Source organism: Tachypleus tridentatus, chromosome 7 (assembly GCF_004210375.1).
Source record: "Tachypleus tridentatus isolate NWPU-2018 chromosome 7, ASM421037v1, whole genome shotgun sequence".
Lineage (NCBI taxonomy): Eukaryota > Metazoa > Arthropoda > Merostomata > Xiphosura > Limulidae > Tachypleus > Tachypleus tridentatus.
Window position 1 is genome coordinate 144,461,835 of NC_134831.1, and position 20,242 is coordinate 144,482,076.

Here is a 20,242-nt window from a genome sequence, read left to right on the forward strand (position 1 = left end):
TTTATAAAAAACAAAACGTATCTCCTCTACTTTAGATTCAAATACATTATTTAAAATGATAACCTGATCTTGATTAATATGGTCTTATGTTGCAGTATAAGTTAGCCAGAGAATAACTAAACAAAATAAATGAATAAATTAAAAAGTAAACTTACATCTATTAAACGTCTCAGATTTTAGTTGTTCAAAATTATTAATGACAAGGGTCACGTGGGGCCTAAGAGTGAGGATGACAAGATTATGAGTCTACATATTCATTGTTTGTGTACCATTACCGCACAACCGCGCTCCGCCCTATGAAATGTTGGGTGCGCTGTAAGAAAGACTTTTAAGTACCCCTATTCGGTAAATTACGGAGGGTATTGTTGTTTGTTTTTTGAATTTTGCGCAAAGCTACACAAGGCCTATCTGCGTCATCTGTTTCTAATTTAGCAGGGTATGACTAGAGATAAGATAGGTAGTCATCACTACACACCACTAACTCTTGGGTTACTCTTTCCCCAATGAATAGTTATAACGTCTGCACGGGGATTCGAGCCCACGACCCTCAAAGTAGGAGTCAAGCGCCTTAGCCACCTGACCATGGCAGACCGAAGGTGGTGTTGGCTAGATGCTTTCTGTCTTCCTACTGGTGGCAAACTTCTTTCTTTTCTTTAGTCTATTAGTTCAAGATTTGGGACTACTCTGCGCATATAGTATTTGCGGATCATTGCGTGAAAGGTCAGAAACAAATAATTAATAATAATAAAGATGTTTGGGCCCGGCATGGCCAGATGGATTAAGGCGTTTGATTCGTAATCCGAGGGTCGCGGGTTCGACCTTTCAGCCCTTTCAGCTGTGGGGTTGTTATAAAGTGAAGTTCAATCTCAGAAAGAGATTGAAAAAAGAGTAGCCCAAGAGTTGGTGGTTGGTGATGATGACTAGATGCCTTCCCTCTAGTCTTACACTGCTAAATTAGGAACGGCTAGTACAGATAGCTCTCGCGTAGCTTTGCGCGAAGTTAAAAAAACAATAAAGACAATATTAATTATTTTGAAAATAACATCACTTTTGAATTAGATTCGTTTTGCTCATATCCAGTCTTGTTTTCTTCCTAGGTTGACAGCTTTCTGTGTCCAAGTGTTTCATAAAGCATCTCTGGATGAGTGGACAAACTTTCTTTACATAGATCCAACAGTAATTGCAAAAGCTGTTAAGTGGTTGTTGAACTATCAGTTACCAGATGGCGCTTTTACAGAAGCAAATTTCTTTCCATATGATCGAAAAATGAAACAGAATGTGAGTATGAAAAAAAAGTTTGGAAATTAAAAGAACCACAAAAACATATTTAGGGTAGGGATACCAATAATCGTTATGATTATAAAACCTAAAGTAGTTTCAAAATAAAATTACTTTGAAATTTAAGGAAAGTTTAAACTTTTATTTTGACCTCTATGAATGTATTAAAATTTCATTTTCTGCATTACACTCTTCTTTATAGAACTCCGTACTGTTTAAGTTCATATACAGTGTTGATATAACATTATTCCCAGTCTTAACGGCCGTTTTATTTTATAAGAAACAAAACTAATAACAGCCACGCTTCCGCCAGTTTTTGGTATTACATTCCAATGAATTGACAACTAGAAATCTTACACTTATAAATGTAATGAATTGTTATCCGTCAGGCAAACAAGTAAGCAAATACATGATACGTTGCACACAGACACTGCTTGTCAAATGTGTAAAATATTTGGCAAGGTCTGTCGCTTGCTACATGTGATGTGACACGTGACTTGCTGCACGAACTGTGTAGAAGAAATATCGCAGACATTGTTGGTTATAGATGTGGTAAAACAGATGTTAGCAAGGTCGTATGGCTTGCTACATATGATGGAGTTACACATGATACGAAGCAAACATGAACACATTTGACAGACTATATGGCACGTGCGACACAGAAACGTCAATTGTTACATATATCCTTGAACATTTGTTACTGCAATCTTTTTCCTTACTCTATATGGTGTAAAATAAAAACACACGTATATGTTGTAGCATATCGTATGTAACAAATGACACATGCAACACTTATTGCATGTCATTCTGCATAAAGTGACACAAGCATTGATCTGTGGTTGGAAACAGTTGATATTGATACATCATTTGTTACATTTTTAACAAAACGAAGGAGTAAATACTTAACTTCTTTGCGATAAGAAAAGCAAACCTTCGAAAACTATCCATGTTTTGTGTATATTCAAGTGGATAATGCGAACCGCTGGTTTGTGAAACGAACGCATAATTTGTCACTTATCGTGTCTGATAAATATCATCTTCATCTCATGCAGCATAGAGTAAACGACTTGAATATCTGACTTCACATGTGCAGATACGTTGTTAGAGTACACTCTCGTATTTAATTTCCTCATTCCTTACAAACATTTATCGATGTTTAACTCGAATAAATACTGTTTAGTTACTTTATTAGGAACTAATTACCCTTTCAGACTAAGGCATAACCTAAACTGCAGATTGACTATATGGTTTGTCAGGCGATTCCAACAACACTGTAAGCGACTCAGACAAGTATATCTGTGGTTTATGTCTGATAAATATGGGAAATAATTGCAGCGCTTAAAGGAGGCATGATAGTGTTTATCTATGTCAATGGCTAAAACAGTTGTATGGATAAGCTGCTCCAACACATTGGACATTTAGGGTTTATCGGTAATGTAGAAGTTTTGATAAAATGTCTGTTACGAGGGGAGGGAATTGTGGCCAAAAACACGTAATAATAAAAAGAGGAGAAAGACGGTTAGTCGAGTTAGTAAGGTCCAACCTTCTTCAAGCAATGGATCAGATGACAGACATTCAGTGCATGGTAAACTACACCCCTACTTCACCGTACTTTGCGAAAAAGGTGCAACAAATGGACTATACCAAAAGGAGACTATTGTTTACACCACTGAACTCGAATGCCAACAAGAAAAACGCCTTAAATGGTGTAAAGAGCACATACATTCTATTAATAAGGACTGGTGAAAGGTTATGAGATCAAATAAATCAAATTTTACCAACTTGCACAGGCTTGAATAAGACAAATCTGGAAAACAAACTACATGAATAACACACCAATTTTATGTGTGGTCCCAACTATTCACGCTTCTGATTGTGGAGGAAAAATTAGTGTCGTGTTATACTAGCATAACTTGGACTCCTTAGTTACTTTAGGAGGCAGAATGAATGTCATAAGTTATCTCAGCATAACTTATGGTAAAATGTATCCGTTGTTGCTCCATGGGTACCCTGATGAGGACAACTACTTCCAAGACGACAATACTTCCAATGTCAAAATTGTATCTACATAGTTTGAGGAATATAACAAAGACTTCAGATATTGCCATTGGTTACCACAATACCCGAATTTCAAAACAAGTATCTGTGGGATGAACTTAGAAAACACATCGGCCAATATTGTCCTCTACCTACGTCTCTTCATAGAATGTGTAAAGTATTAATGATATATGAAAAAATCCCCTTATGACACTTTTCAGCATTCTATGGATTTCATTCTACATTGTATCATGGATGTTATCTAAGAAAAATGTGGTCCAACCTGTTATTAAGTATAGTTTCTGATAAAGTAGCCAGAACTTGTATGTATGTGTATATATATATTTAATTCCATTGTTCACATGACTGATATCAGGGCCACGTGAGGTATGGTGCTCGTACAGCACCTGACTATTCTTATGATTCCTTTTCCACTACAGCAAAACTAGCTTGAGTGCGACATGTTAAAATAAGACCTAGTTTAATAGGTAAACCAAAATTGTGCACTTTCATTTAATAATACGTTTGATAGATATGGATTGATAAACTGAATGATTTTATTAGCATTGTATAAAAACTTTATTTTAACTTGTCAGAGATCTTCTTGTTTGTTACGAAACAGAAGATTTGGTATAGAATGGCTAGCTTGAATACCTAATTCGTATATGTGCTATGAAATGAAAACAAAAACACACTCTTATTACATCATTTGTCTAGCAGACAACACAATTGGTTAATGTGTTATACAGAGATTGAGTACGCTATAATAAAACAATTTTGGAGCCTCACCATGTTGTTATTGTCCAGGTCACAGGTCATCACATTAAGTCATGCTCTCTATGACACCCTCGCGTCTTGAAAATAACCCAGCAGTGTAGTTACCTCTCTAAAATGCTCTGTCGGAATAACTTTTGTAATTTTCAATACATATCACTTCTCCCTGCTGACTTTCAGTCATGAATTTAATGTAAAGGATTACGGTTTTCTAGCACCAGTTTTAGCAGTCCGATATCACAGAAGTTCTGAGTCGTTGCCTCTAGTGACTAGACCAGTATGTTTTGTTACGGAAAGCATAAATACCCATTTCATTCTCCAGCTGCTAAGGTATTCAAATGTTCAACTGATATGTCATGGAAATAACTTGATAACACGTGATTTATGTCGTTTTTCCAGACAAAGATCTTTGATTATGTTGGGTACTGTTTGCTCTTATCACTTACCTTTTCTGTTCGTAGATTTTCATCTGTTGTTAGACGTCAGGCATACGTCCTATTATAAATCTCTTTCTGAATAGTTCTGGTACCCCAAGTTGATTGATATTCCTTTGTTTTCCAATATCATGAAGTGTATAAATACTTGGCGTCCAAAAGAACGATTACACACTGCTCCTAAAAGTGATCGTTTGCGGAGACATCACGCTGCCTAAGATAGTGTCAAACAGTGTCAAATTGAGTTCTGACACATGCTGTTTCACAACAACATTATGTCAGTTATAGTTAACACGTAACTTACTGGCTGGCATATTTAAAATTAATTGAATATAACTTATTCAACTATCTTTACATAACACGAAACAGACATTTTGGACATCTTATTTGTTTAACATAGTGTGAAATTGACAAGCAGACAAACTGTACATTACATATCTCCTCAACCAGGGAAAGCAACTATACAGGACGAGTATGTTTGATGACGAGGGATTCGAACTCGCAACCCTTAGATTGCGATCGGATCACCCTAGCCACCAGGCCATGCCAGCCTCACTTTAACTTGTGAAGGATTTCTGTGAAATTTTATATCCGCTTTCGTCTTACAGACTACGAATTATCGAAGTATAAAAGTCTTATTTTGTTTGTTTGTTTTGAATTTCGTGCAAAACTACACGAGGGCTATCTGCGTTAGCCGTCCCTAATTTAATAGTGTAAGACTAGAGGGAAGGCAGCTAGTGATCACCACCCACCGCCAACTCTTGGGCTACTCTTTTACCAATGAATAGTGGGATTCACCGTAACACTGTAATGACCCCACGGCTGAAAGGGCGAGCATGTTTGGCGTGACGAGGATTCAAACCGGCTACCCTCAGATTACTAGTCGAGTGCTTTAACCACCTGGCCATGCCGGGCCTCTTATTTTATTACAATATTAAAATATATATGTTTGTACATTCGAGAACTTTTGTTTAGATTGTTTATTTTGTTTTTTTGCAAAATATCATATTCGTTTTTGTTTTATTTTAAAATTAAAAAGCTTGAAAGGCATTCCTCATTAACTTGCAAAGTCAATCTTTTGGACATGGATGTTCTTATAGAATATTTATATGAAATAAAAGCTAGCATATGAATTTTCCAATGGCAACTTATAAGCATGAAATGCTTAATAGAAATATTGTTTTTGTTTTTTAAATTGTTTTGTCTTATCTTGTCACGCTTGTTTTCTCGGTAAGCGTTTATAATCTCTCGTAGAACCTAACAGTTTGCATTACATGCGAATGTGTAAGCAACTCAAACTAATGTAATAAAAATCTTTGTTTTATAGACTGAAAGTGTATAAGTAACTCAGATTAGTGTAATAAAAATGTTTTATAGACTGAAAGTGGGTAAGCAGCTCAGATTAGTGTAATAAAAATCTTTGTTTTATAGACTGGAAGACTTGATGATATACCTAACCACGGGAAAATCGCACTCACGGCTCACGTTCTAATTACTCTGTTGGAAGTTAAGGACTTGGGTGGTGTAAGTTACATATTTTGAAGCCTGTTAAGTGTAAAATATTAATAACATTTGGAAAAACAATATTTTTTAAAATTTTCTTTCAAGACTGTTAAAAGATTGGAGTGTATTTTAGAAAATTTCATTAATATGATGCTTTGATTTCGTTGGATAGAAAAATGTAACATATATCTTTTTATATATCATAATTTTTATCCAAGATGAAAATGTTAGAAAACATTGTATTAAACGCAAAGATAAAGAAAGAGAAGTGGAAGGGATCCTGAAAAAAAAAACAGTTGTTTGTTATGGTTTTAGGCCCGGCATGTCCAGGTGGGTTGAGGCGTTCGACTCGTAATCCGAGAGTCACGGGTTCGAATCCCGCTCGCACCAAACATGTTCGCTCTTTCAACCGTGGGGCATTATAATGTGACGGTCAATCCCACTATTTGTTGGTGAAAGAGTAGCCCAAGAGTTAGCGGTGAGTAGCCCAAGAATTAGTGATGACTAGCTGCCTTCCCTCTAGTATTACACTGCTAAATTATGAACAGCTAGCACAGATAGCTCTCGAGTAGCTTTGTACGAAATTCAAAATAAACAATGTTACGGTTTTATCAAGTTTGTGTGAGAAATCAAAGAATTAGGGTTAGTTTCTTAACTTTTTAAGATTCCTGCAATGAGAACGATATAATTCGCTTATATTAAGCTCTTCTAAGTGGTTCAATACAACTTTAATCAAATATAAGCTATTGTAAAACAGTAGTTTTAGAGTTAAAACGTAGTATTTAAAACTAAAGCCGCTTGAAGCTTTTGGAATTTTTTTCACATTTGATTATTTATTTCAGACAGATTTTTGCCCATTTGATGAATCCTTTTTTGGGGCTGTGTGGTAGTTGTATTGTTATCACAAAAGGCAGTGATCGAACGGTTTGAAACAACAATAATCTAGCAATACTACCTGTTAGTAGACACGTTAATGAAGGTTTGTTAACATATACATGCATATTTATATATATAATACAGTTATAAATATATCAGCAACACCAAGGTAACATATTTTAAGCCTTCGCGAAAATTGTCCATGTACTTAAATTATACAAAAAATATTTGAGTGCATTAAAACAATAATTTCTTTGCTAAACGTGGTAGTTGACCGTAATAAGGCAATGTATACAATATATTGATAACTTTCGTGACAAATTAACTGCTGTTGTTTTTCCAATTGTTCGCATACAGGAACTAGGAGCAAGAACTTCTACAAGCCGGACCGCAGCGCAAAGATATTTGGAAAGAACACTTCATATTGTAAAGAACTACGAAGACCCATTTGATCTAGCCATTGTTACGTATGCTTTAACTTTATCCGACAGCAATGCTGGAGGAGAGGCCTTTAACTTGCTGGACTGGAGAATGAGAGAATCGAGTAAGAAAAGAGGGCCTGATTTGTATCTTTACTGTCCAAACAAAACTAATAGCTTTTTTTTTTTCAAACTGAAATGGTTAAGCAACAGAATAGTAACATTCATCTGTAAATTTTCTTTAAACAAATATTGTCTTAACAAGTAAAACGTATCTACATATAAATGCCCTTAAACGATCCATGTTTTATATTCTGGACACTAGATAGCACTACGAGAACATTATACATAACTTTCGCTACCTTTCCTCAACTTTTTATAAATTAATTGTTGTGGCTACTCATCATTCAGCTGAGTTTTGTTATGAATATTCTTATTTAAAAGGACGTGTATCATGCAAATTGTATTTATAAGTTTCGTTGGAGAATTTCTAAATAGCTTTGTCTATATTTTTATAACGATGAAAATTACTGTACTGCATTATTTCGGGAGCTGAAATGCAAAATTAATTCTTATTTTTCTTTATTTTATAAGTTCATTACAACATCATGGATTATGCACAGATTGCAGTTTTGCGTTGTGGTTCTAGATGATGGGTTAAGTTAAGAACAATATAATTATCAGATATATGAAACAGTATAAATATTAATGGCTATACCGAAGCTTCCAGCTATGCGTGGCTAAGTGGTTATGGCACTCGACTCCTAATCTGGGGGTTCCCGAGTTCAAATCTCCGTTATACGAAATATGTTCGGCCTTCAGCTGACCGTGGGGGCGTTATAATGTTATGGTCAATCCTACTATTCGTTAGTGAAAGAGTTTCTCAAGAGTTGGCAGTGGGTGGTGATGACTAACTGCCTTCCCTCTGGTTTTACACTACTAAATTAGGGACGGCTAACACATTTATCCCTCGTGTAGCTTTGCGCGAATTTCAAACAAATCAAAGCTACTTAAAATCTCGAGGTTGTCAAAAATAACTCAAACATTACCTGCCCGTAGAAGTCCATCAAATTTAGATAACCTTATAAAAGAAGTATTAGTTATATTGAAAATTCAATTTTTTAACTAACACTGAAAGCGAATTTTGTTTTACTCATTTTTGGCTAATAGTTGAACATTAATGACGTCGTTAAAGCTACCAAAGATCCTAGACTGTTTTCTCATACTTTTTTTCTGATACTATATAAAACAGTAGCACGAAAGAGAAAATAATCAAACACATCTATAAGTTGTTTGTTTTACCCAGAAACATTTGGCATTAATAATTAAAACAAAGGTGCCAATAGAGATTGGATAATACGTTTTTGCTAACAGACTGAGGAAAATAGTTTTTGTGGTTTTTTGTATTGTGGCGACATTCGAAGAGTAGCAAATATCTGTGTTTCAGACGTGTATAATCAAGCAGTATCAAAAATATCACACTTTTATTTTGCAACTTGTTAGGTTATACCCATTGAATTGTTTACGTAAAAATAATATTACGGCATAGCTAAAGCAATATTTTAAAATGAATTAAATTAATACTAATGAGGTGCCTTTCAATTACAATAGCCGTTAATTGCAGGTGGTATGAAATACTGGGCAAGAGAACCTGTTCGTCCTCCTCGAACCATCATCATAAACAACCGGCCATACCTTCTACCCAAATTACCTCACAAATACGAAGCCTCGAACGTGCAGACAACAGCATACGGCCTTTTGGTGCACGTGGCAAGAGAGGCAGTCATCCAAAAGGATATTGTTAGATGGCTTGTTGCTCAGCGATTGCATGATGGTGGTTGGAGTTCTACTCAGGTAAGTACTTTTGTGTAACAAGTGCCTTCAGGTAATGTAACAAGTGTTAATCACATATCATAAAACAGTAGTTTTTAGTACGTAGAAATGGGACGAGAGAAAAAAATAGCTGCCGCTTTCAATCTATTACGCTGTAATGCTTAAAAGTAACTGTTAAAACTGAGTTATATATAACCTTATATGAGAATCTAATTGCCAATATCGAGTGTTTTACATCCTTTAAGGTTCTCACTGTCACTGAAAAGTGTTGTTAAAATGGATAACTGGGAACTAGCAATAGAGCCAAAATGTTTGTTTTTTTTCTTTTCCTACGCGAGCCAAAAACTGTGTGAGGTTTTCATAATATGAATAAAACAATTTTAAGAGGACTTGGTAGCAGGCTATCATTAGGCTCGACAATGTTTAATATAAGCTAAAAATTCATAATTCTTATGAAAATAATGTTATCATTATCCTCCCTTAAAATTAGTTTTCTTATGGAAATCTTTTATTCCTTTTAAAAATCTTAAGTATAGGGTAAAACAGGAATTACCAGACAGTAGATGAGTGTAACATGTAGAATACTCAGTGCTTTGTACACTACATAACCGATGTCTTTAGGGAGCCAACCCCTATATTATGTATGAAATGAAAGAATTAATAGACAACCAATATATATATATAGTTAAATTTTATTACGCAAGTTCAACTAATACACTAACTTTCAGTCAGAGGAAAAACGTTACAAAACAAACTATAAAAAAACATGTAGGGACGACAATGCTAAAAAAGATTGGACACATGAACATAGAGATGATACAGCTGTAAATACTTTGATTGTTCTTCCCTCACTGTAGGTTCCTCAACATTAAGTACTGACCAGTGATTATTAATCTCGTGCCAGTTTTTTTCATTGCACTTGTAGAATGACCTCAGATATCGATAACGTACCACACAATTGGCTACAACTGGTTATTTAACAAACTCACTTAGGTGGGTTGATAAGCGAACATTTGTTTTATTTTTGTAATTCAGTGGCACACACGTAGTGAAAAGCAATTTTTCCAAAAATTATGTGTGGTGTATGGATAGTAGTGTGAAAAGTTACAGAAACAAGGTAGGGATGGATACACAAAACCATATCGGTTTGATTATTTCTATTTTCATTGGCTGAAAACTTGAGTTTCAAACTTGCGTGGTTAATTTACAAATCAACTACCTTTGTTATGAAAGTTGCTTTTATTTACATTGTTTCCTGTTTAATTTAAGAACTAATGCTGTAGTGGAAATATAACAAACTAATTTTGTATTTACGTTTTACTCATGTGAAACTTACTTGCACTAAATTAATGTCAATACTTTAATGGTGCCTTCTTACATTTTTTAAAAGAAATAACTTGAAAGGGTCCCTGGTTTCAAGATCAAAAAGAAAACTTGAGCAAAAATAACTTAGACAATAACGATTACTCCGTGAATATTATTTTTGCGTAAAATTGAACAGATGGCGCTATTTAAAGTTAACCATTTGAAAACTTCCATGGATGAAGTCCTTCGATTCCCATAATTCAGGAATGGATAGGCAGTGAAAGAAGACTGAGCTAGTTTAAACTCGCGTATGCGTTATTTTCGGAGTTTTCTCAAGTTGCCAAAACAAGCCACCTAACCCTAATATACTAAAACTGACTTGATCATAAGATTTTAATATTCTTCAGGATACACTCCTTGCTTACCAATCACTAATCGAGTACACGGTTCATTCAAGACCGAGAGACGCTACGGATATGACACTTAATATAGAGGCACTCTCTAACCCCAGCTATGTGTGGCAGCTTCACATTAAAGATGATAACCTTTCGAAGCTACAAAATATAGAGGTAAGTGTTGCAGATTCACAACTTCACCGATATGTGTAAAATATTTTAGACCTTATTTTAATAAATAAATAGTGTACAAAATATTTATACGCTACACATGAGGGCCTGGCATGGCCTAGCGCGTTAAGGCGTGCGCTTCGTAATCTGAGGGTCGCGGGTTCGCGCCCGAGTCGCGCCAAACATGCTTGCCCTCTCAGCCGTGGGGGTGTTATAATGTGACGGTCAATTCCACTATTCGTTGGTAAAAGAGTAGCCCAAGAGTTGGCGGTGGGTGGTGATGACTAGCTGCCTTCCCTCTAGTCTTACACTGCTAAATTAGGGACGGCTAGCACAGATAGCCCTCGAGTAGCTTTGTGCGAAATTCCAAAAAAAACCAAACCAAAAGCTACACATGAATAATCAAGATTTATTTTACTACGTTTTGTACAAAGGACTAAAAGCAGTTAGTGCACAGTGAGCATCCTGCAAAACATTCATAATGTCTAGCTTTTTCTAGTGTTGAATCTTTCAAAATAAAACTGACTTTTCGCATGTGGTTTTGAAGGTTGTACGGAAGTCAGATCCAGCCTTCTGTTTTTGTTATATATATATATATATATATACAATAAACTAATTATTTGTAATTATTGCGAATTGTCTATGGCTTTCCATATCTCTTTTAATGTTAGGAGACTTCCAAAAGTTTGGTGGAATGTTTGTTTGTTTTTCTATTTCGCGCAAACCTACATGAGGGCTATGTGCGCTAGTCGCCCTTAATTGTGCAAGAGGAAAGGCAGCTAGTCATCACTACCCACCGCCAAAGTTTGGGTTACTCTTTTACCAACGAATAGTGGGATTTATCGTCACATTATAACGCCCCCACGGCCGAAAGGGCAAGCATGTTTGATGTGACGGGGATTCGAACCTCATGTTACGAGCCGAGCACTCTAACCACTTGACCATGCCGGACCCTCGGGGGAATGATGAGCGCACAAAGCGCATAAATAAATAAAATAAACTTTACACTAAGTATTGTAAAATGGAGATAAATGTTTATTTACCTCAATACAAATAGTATCGTGAAACGTAATCGAAAGAAAGTTGTATCACGATAGGAGGCATCAGCCACAACTTTACTTTCTTACCGGAAAGAAAAGTGAGCGACCGTCAGCATTTTAAAATGCTTTAGCTTTTACATTTTTTTAAAAAAGTAGAAGGTTTATATTTGTTGATATAACCTAAAAAGTTTTCGAATGCATAAAGTTTTAATTTGTCAATGACGTTTTAGTGTTACTTTTCGCTTTCTTAATCAATATAGTTTCATGAAAAACAAATCTGTAGTAAAGAAAATTCTGCGATGTCTCCGATGCGTTATGGTGTTGCAACGGTCAAAAATAACACAGCGCTAGAAAATAAAAATTACTAAACTGGTTTGAATTTTGCGCAAAGTTACTCGAAAGCTATCTGTGCTAGCCGTTCATAATTTAGTAGTGTGAGACTAGATGGAAAGCAGCTAGTCATCACCACCCACCACCAACTCTTGGGCTACTCTTTTACCAACGAATAGTAGAATTGACCGCCACATTATAACCCCTCACGGCTGAGAGAGCGATCATGTTTGGTGTGATGGGGTTAGTAAACTGTAATAACACTTAGAATAAAATTTAGCACTTAATCAAAACACAGTTAATGAACATGTGCTTGGGTAGGACTTCGAACTAATGTTAAAGAACAATAAAATATAAATATCGATATTAATTAGTTCATACAGAGGAATCATCAAAAGAATCAGAAGAAGAAAAACTAATTCCAAAATGAAATTTTGAAACATTACTTTTCTATATTAATAATAATATAAAGTGATAAACAGTAACAATTCAGTAACTATATCATGACGCCATTTTATAAGCTTTAAATAAGTGTATTTATTCACTGCGTTAGATTACGTGAATACATCTCATGTGATCACAAATTTGCAAAATGTTTTGCTACATTTATAATAACTGTACCTCATCGCTAGTGTAGGTTTCGTAATGCATAAGTATTTACTTATAATAAACGTGATCAGCTAGAAGGTGAGCTAACATTTTAATATAACTAAAGGAGAACAGTTGTAAATATATATATATTTAATATTGGGCTAAAGAAATCCTGTTATTAATTTTATAATGGTACTAGAACAAAAAGTGGATAAACACCGGTTATTTTATTAACATGTGTTATTTAACATTTTGTGGCCTGGCATGGCCAAGTTGTTAAGGTACTCGACTCGTAATCTGAGGATCGCGGGTTCGAATCCCCGTCACATCAAACATTTCGTCCTTTCAGCCGTGGAGACGTTATAATGTGACGGTCAATCCAACTATTCATTTGTAAAAGAGTAGCCCAAGAGTTTGCAGTAGGTAGTGATGACAAGCTGCCTCCCTCTAGTCTTACACTACTAAATTAGAGACGGCTAACGCTGGTAGCCCTCGTGTGGCTTTGCGAGGAATTCAAAACAAATTTGATATTTTGTACTCCTATGTTAGTATACTACCACTAATTTGAATAGAAGAATTGTAATTGATTGAAGTTTTGTAAAACTACTATGTAAATATTTTACATTCAACTAGCTGTTATCACATGTACAGGATTAAGTTCCTTTTTTAAAATTAGTTTGTAAGCTCACTACAGTCCATGTCGTCACGTCTAGTCATGGTATGTCTTACAACCATTCATCTAGATGATAACATTTAAGCCTAGTTTCCATTTCAAAAGGCTCCATCGCATGGTTTTCAATACCAAAGTACGAATATATAGCTATTCGAAATGCTTAACTGAAAATAGAATGTATGCCAAGCAGAAACAACACTGAACTTTGAACGTTTAGTGAAAACTTTATTGCACAATCATTTCAATTTTAATGAACTATATATATATATATATATACCAAGATAAGTCTCGTATGTGTATTTACCAATTTATTCACTTCTTATGGATAAGTCATTTCATATGTTATTTTTAAGATACTAAACGCATATGGAGCGATAATTGTGAAAGCTCAAGGTTCTGGACTTGCAATTGTCCAGTTATCTGGTGAATATAACGTGGACCAGCCTCAGCTACTCATCCCACCACCACTAAAAGCCTTTTCTCTGTGGGTGCGTGGTCATTTCTTTGGCCGAAACCACTCTCACATGACATTCCAGTCTTGTCAGAGGTGAGCCTTGTGTTCTTTATTTTGTTATAGATTAGGGTGTACAGTGCGAAGAATCTAGATAATACCAAGGTAGCCGTTTATCAAAAAGAGAGAAGGGATCAGCTATTGCAGAAGTAACGTCTTGATAATATAAGGAGGGTGTACCCGTATTTCAGGGTATACAATACACTCTCTGTTGTATCCATCTGAGTCCAGTATCGCTCAGCTTACTTGCTTTTGTCTCAACATAAATGTTCATATAATTTGTCCTTACGTTTGTTGATGATTTTTTTTGTCTTTCAACTACGCTAAACCTATTTTTTACATTAACGTATGAAATGTCACTCACATTAATATGATACTTGGAGATCTGCCAAAGCTATCTGTACATGAGGCATTCTTTCTCTGTTTTATAACCAGACAAATCTCTGCTTATGTTGACTTGAAATTTTAAACTTTTTGGCTGGATAACGTTCTATATATGTATGTGTATTTTGTGTTCTATGAAGCTGGACAAATTACATTTATATTATGGTGTTTAACGCTAAAACCTGAAGCATTGGAAACCATTAGGCTTAAAGTTCGTAATACCGAGCATTGAATTAATAACGAAAATTGATTTTTATCACGAACATTAAAATATTGACAGGCTGTATTAATTGACTTGGTTTTAAATAAATGTTATGCCTCGTATGTTTCGTTTTTATTAGGTATATAAATATTAATTTACCTAAACAATTTTTGATAATATATATTTTAGCTAGGTTAGCCCTCAATTGTTCGAATATGAAACTGTCCTTTCTAAGTCGACATGATATTTTTATGTTTTTAATTAGACTGAGTTTTTCTTTTTATTCGAGCTCATAATGGAATACTACCCCGACTGAGTAAATATTGTATGTTTTAACAAACTAATCCTTCCTTTTTAAAAAATAAATTATTACAAGGAAACTGTAATGCGCAAGTGTATATAATATTTTACCATTTTTAGTTTCATAAGCTTCATTACACTGGATTCCTAGCAGGACACTACCTTATGTAAGTGAATATGCTTTATCATATTAATTACACTAGGTTTTTTTTTTATCTTAGATTCTCAGCACGATACTGTCTTATGTAAGTGAAAATATTTTATGATTTTTAGCTAAGCTCTTCAGGTTTTGATACACTTTGTTTCTTATTAGTGGACAAATCAATTGTTTTTTTTTTCTTTTGTATTTTACGTTTCCTTTCTTGAAGCTGGACAAACCAAGATGAGAGCCATGCCAGTGGGTTGGCAGTATTGCAAATAGACATTCCAACTGGATATGGAATTCACCAGAGAGAGTTAGATAATTATGTTCAAACTGGCCTAGTTAAGAATTTGCGACATGCAAAAACCAAGGACAGAAGAGTTATCTTCTACTTTGAATATGTAAGAATACATCTTTCACGATTTTCTTCACATGTATAAGTTTGATACAATCACTGATAACATGATAAGAAGATGAAAGTCAAAACGTTTTTGTTTAATTAAAACACAGCCAGGAAACATTAAAGAACTTATAAACAAATAAAAATAAACGATCATTATAAAAGAGAATTTTTGTCTAACCAAGAGCTCCAACAGAAATAATTACGTTGCTCTTGTAATGAAAGCGTTCACTCACTAGCTTAAGTAATTTTTTTTTATATTTAATGAGCTTTATAGTCTGAAATCATTTTAACACTTTGTATTCGATAACGCTAACATTTCTATGTTTAAAAGTTCTTTTGAGTAAGAAATGTTATTTTTCCCTACAGTTAGATTCTTATGAAACGTGTGTTTCGTTTACTGTTCAAAGGTGGTATCCAGTGGCCAATATGACAAGATATTTGGAAGTCAAAATATTTGATTATTATACACCAGGTATCCTCTTTTTGTTTATCAAAAAAAAATACTTCGTAACTGATTATGTATTTATGTCAAGGGTATTTTAGATAATTATAACAGCGTACTGAATATTAAAAATATAAATACTTGAATAATCATATAAATTAATGTTAAAAGGAAATGTGAAAAGTATATTTTATGAAAAAACAGTATGTCGAAAAAAATATTAAAACAATGAATAATAAGAAGAAACCTACCGAGACATAATCTGTTTCGTTGCTGGACAGACAATGTCCTGAAGAGTATATTATGTATTTCATGTTTTGTGTTGTTTTCTTTTTATCTAGGATCAGTTCTTATTAAAAGATTAAATATTTTATCTTTTCTATGTTATTTGTTACTAAAACGTATTCCATCTTGAAACTTAAACTACAATGCTTATGATTCATTCTTTGAACCGGTGGTTAAGACATTCGACTCGTAATCCGAAGGTCGCTGGTTCGAATTCCTGTCACATCAAACATGCTCGCCCTCTCAGCCATGTGGGCGTTATAATGTGACAGTCAATCCCACTATTCATTGGTATAGCCCAAGAATAACCCAAGAGTGGTTGGTGGGTGGTGATGACCAGCTGCCTTCTTTCTAGTCTTACACTGCTAAATTAGGGACGGCTAGTGCAGATAGCCTTAGTGTAATTTTGTGCGAAATTCAAACCAAACCAATCTTTTATTTTGAGTTAAAAGCTACACAGTGGGCTATTTGAATGTTATAGCCTGTACCCTGGGGATCCTTTCGATTAGTGCAGCATTCTTTTCATTTTTGTTTGGACTTGTTGTTCTTTAAAACAAATTGTCGTTTGTCAGAGGTTTAGATTTTAAGTCGTTCCTTTTGATTTTGTTTCATTTTACTTTAATGTTCAGTACTGGTGCTCTTGATATATATGTATATATTAAATCATTAGAAATGTGTATCTGCTATAAAAAAACATTAAAATTATAAAGAGTGTAAAACTGATAATATTATTTAAAATTAATAAAGACGTATTTTGATTTTCGGTGATATATTTATTAACTTGTTTGTTTGTTGATAAGCATTGATGTACACATTGGGCTATCTGCTCTATGCCCACCACAGGGATTAAATTACAATGTTTAATGCTCTAAATCTTCAAACCTACCACTGTGCTACCAAGGAGAGTGTCTCTTTAATATGTACATAAATGACGAAAACCATATTATACAAACGTTTAGTTATTTTTTATAACGACTTATATCGAGATAAAGATGTTTCGATTCTGCTATAATTGTCTAATTTTTTTTGTTTCAGAACGTTACAACCAAACAATTTTTGACGCATCCAGTTTGTACTTTCTGGATATCTGTGATGTATGTGGCTCGTACCAGTGTCCATATTGTCCAGTTTATACCTCGTCTGCCAATTTCCTACATCAAATCGATCGGATGTTGATTTTTGTTTTAATGTTCTTTGTGTACTCTGTGTTATCTGACTCAAAGAAAGTGTGATTTTCAACAAAAAAGTGAATTTAGAAATTCGTTTTAAACAAACTTGGGTGTAAAATCAATCTGAATACGGGCTGTACATCAGTGATCTAGTGGGGACTTCTTGTGCAGTGCCTTTTGAGAAAACAAGGAGGAGGAAAATAATTCGAAGTCAAGTAAGACAGTATTAGGGCACAAAGCTCAAAAACAAAACAACAAAATACGCCAATGAACATTACTGCTCCATGAATAATACCTTGTTTGTTTTTATTCTTAAGAACATATGTCCTAATACCATTCAAAAACTAAGCGATACTGATTTGAGCATCACTGGTAATCGTTAAACTCGATAGATCGGTTTTAATTTTTAAGGTAAAAAAATTCTAAACAAGATGTTTGTCTTTGTTTTCCATTTAATTCCAGAAAAGAATTTTTCCGAAAATACTGTGTAATTATTATGAACGTGTGTCATAAGAAATGGAAAACGAAAGTGTGACCGTATAAATGTTATTCTGGAAAACAGTTTCGAGTTTAGAATCTTGACCACCAATAAGGATTAGAGGATATCCATCATACGTGTGCATGTACTTAAAGATCATATGTCATTCCTTAGCTAGAAAAATAGCCTCTAAACGTATGACAGTAGAAATAATACGGTATTGTAATTTTATTTATTCTTCGCTAACTGTATATTATAAAATTATTTAAAATTGTGACTGCAAACTGTGATGGAGAGCCTTTTCTAATGTATCGTAGTTTGTAGGTTTAGTTTAATATCGTAATATATTCTAATAGACTTATTAGCACTAATATGTGTGGTTTAGATATCACATTTCGTCTTTAAATCCCCCTACCTTCCAAAAAAAACAAAGGAAGTGTAAGAAATGTATAAATTTGAAGTTATAGATTGGAACTTAATTATTCCAATGATATTATCAATGCTCAACATGCTTGGAAGTTAGTCTAGTGAAAAAGTACTAAAGTAGTAAAATGGCAAGTCTATCTGTCACGTTTGTTTACGTTAAAAGTAACATTTTAATGAAGTCGACCGAAACAGAAATGTCGTTGTTCTTAATAATGTTAATTTTGTAAAACGTGCTTCCAGTTTTTGTCAGTGGTGTGATAGGTATCCTGTATAGTTTTATTGTGTTTTAAATGTTGAAATAAAACTACTAATAATCAAAAGTTCCAAATAATAAATTCGGATACTCATATAAATAACGTAGGATATAATATCATTAATTTGTCCTTTGTGTACCTTACAATCTAAGAAGACGTTGTAGATACAACATATATGTAGAGCTTAGTCTTAGTTTATTAAACACAATATGTAATATCAATATAATATATAAATCTTTAAGCATTAAAATATTCTCTCCACACAACGCATGCATTAGATGAATAAATATTTTATTAATAAAGCAGAGTAAATGAAATAAACCGTTTATTTGTTTCTTAACCACGAAGCCACACAATGGACTTGACAGTGTTCTTCCCATTACGAGTGTTGAAAATCTATTTTTACCATTATAAACTTTCACACTTACCGTTAGGACACCAGAGGACTCAAATAAAGTGATTTTTTATGATTTATAATTTATTTCTTAACTTGTGGGCAGCTGTCGGTCAGTTACCTCTTTCTTTCTTTGTGAACCTGACGATGATCGAAGAAGATCGAAACGTTGTTCGCTCCTTTACATAAAAAAAATTCTCAACCCAAACCAGCCGTTTTTACATATACATATTTCTTAACTTGATTTTGTAAGCTTATTTTTATGCGTAAAGCCACAAAATGAGCTGTGTACGCTGTGCACATCTGTTCTCTAGTAATCTCGAATGTTTTAACTAAGAAGTCGTGGTTATATATATCATTTGAAATTGTAGTTTAGATAGAAAAAAGGGGAATAGAAAATCCAGAATTAAACACTTTATTATTTCATTACTAAAAGAAATGTTTTTTTTGTGTTTTTTTTTGCTAAAATTGCTTTCAGTGTGTTTCTGATAAAGTAACGCCGTAAGAAAGAAATCTAGAAAGCTGGAGAGAGGAATTTGGTTTACTTGGCGACTTTATCAGGATCACATGCTCGTTTTTATGACATTTCAATTATTAATATACGTATATAAAAGTAATGTTATGTATTAGGTTGTTGTTTATGCTTATGAAGCCCAGAAATATAGTCTTATAACAATTACTCTGTAAGATAAGAGGTTAAAAAAAGATTTAGCATCCTAACGGAATATGAAACTTGGCTATCTCTTAACATAATTATCGTAATGAAAGGCTATTTGTTTGATGACCTGTTCAAATAAACTGTCATCAAAGTCTAACCAACAATGGCAATAGGTAAACGTGTGGCAAACGAGAAAAAGGAAGTTGGGCGGACTTTAAAACGCAACAGTTGCCCAAACTACCTTAAGTGGCTTATTTCTCAAACAAGGGTTAGCATTCTATTAAACACACCATGCTGTTGTGTCCTGGAGTAAAAAACCTTATACAACTTGTTTTAATCGACTCAGCTATATGATGTTAGATGGAGATTAATTTCGATGGACTTGCATTCCGTCTAAGAAGAATGGATGATTATTCTCATCCGCTTGTGCGACTTGAAATCGAAGTTCGAAATAAGTTGCCCAGTCTGCTTCACACATCCACGTCAATAATTTAACTAAATATAACTTATGTAAAGAAGTTTTGCGTACTAGCTG

At 34.1% G+C, this 20,242-nt stretch overlaps 1 protein-coding gene across 5 annotated transcripts in view; it reads left to right on the forward strand.

Annotated features, from left to right (window-relative positions):
• The window catches only part of LOC143256809 (CD109 antigen-like), a 144,343-nt gene extending 125,367 nt beyond the window's left edge, over positions 1-18,976 (forward strand). For 4 of the 5 annotated variants that reach the window (XM_076514522.1, XM_076514520.1, XM_076514523.1 and 1 more), the window contains 9 exons: positions 1,098-1,278; positions 5,955-6,047; positions 7,260-7,446; positions 8,946-9,175; positions 10,867-11,028; positions 14,013-14,206; positions 15,425-15,599; positions 15,968-16,073; positions 17,364-18,976. In XM_076514522.1, the coding sequence (XP_076370637.1) occupies positions 1,098-1,278; positions 5,955-6,047; positions 7,260-7,446; positions 8,946-9,175; positions 10,867-11,028; positions 14,013-14,206; positions 15,425-15,599; positions 15,968-16,073; positions 17,364-17,560 (1,525 nt within the window). In that variant the 3' untranslated portion in view covers positions 17,561-18,976. Of the gene's footprint in view, positions 1-1,097; positions 1,279-5,954; positions 6,048-7,259; positions 7,447-8,932; positions 9,176-10,866; positions 11,029-14,012; positions 14,207-15,424; positions 15,600-15,967; positions 16,074-17,363 lie in introns of all 5 variants that reach the window. The other variant, XR_013031502.1, reaches the window with a different exon arrangement.
• The last annotated feature ends 1,266 nt before the right edge of the window (positions 18,977-20,242 follow it).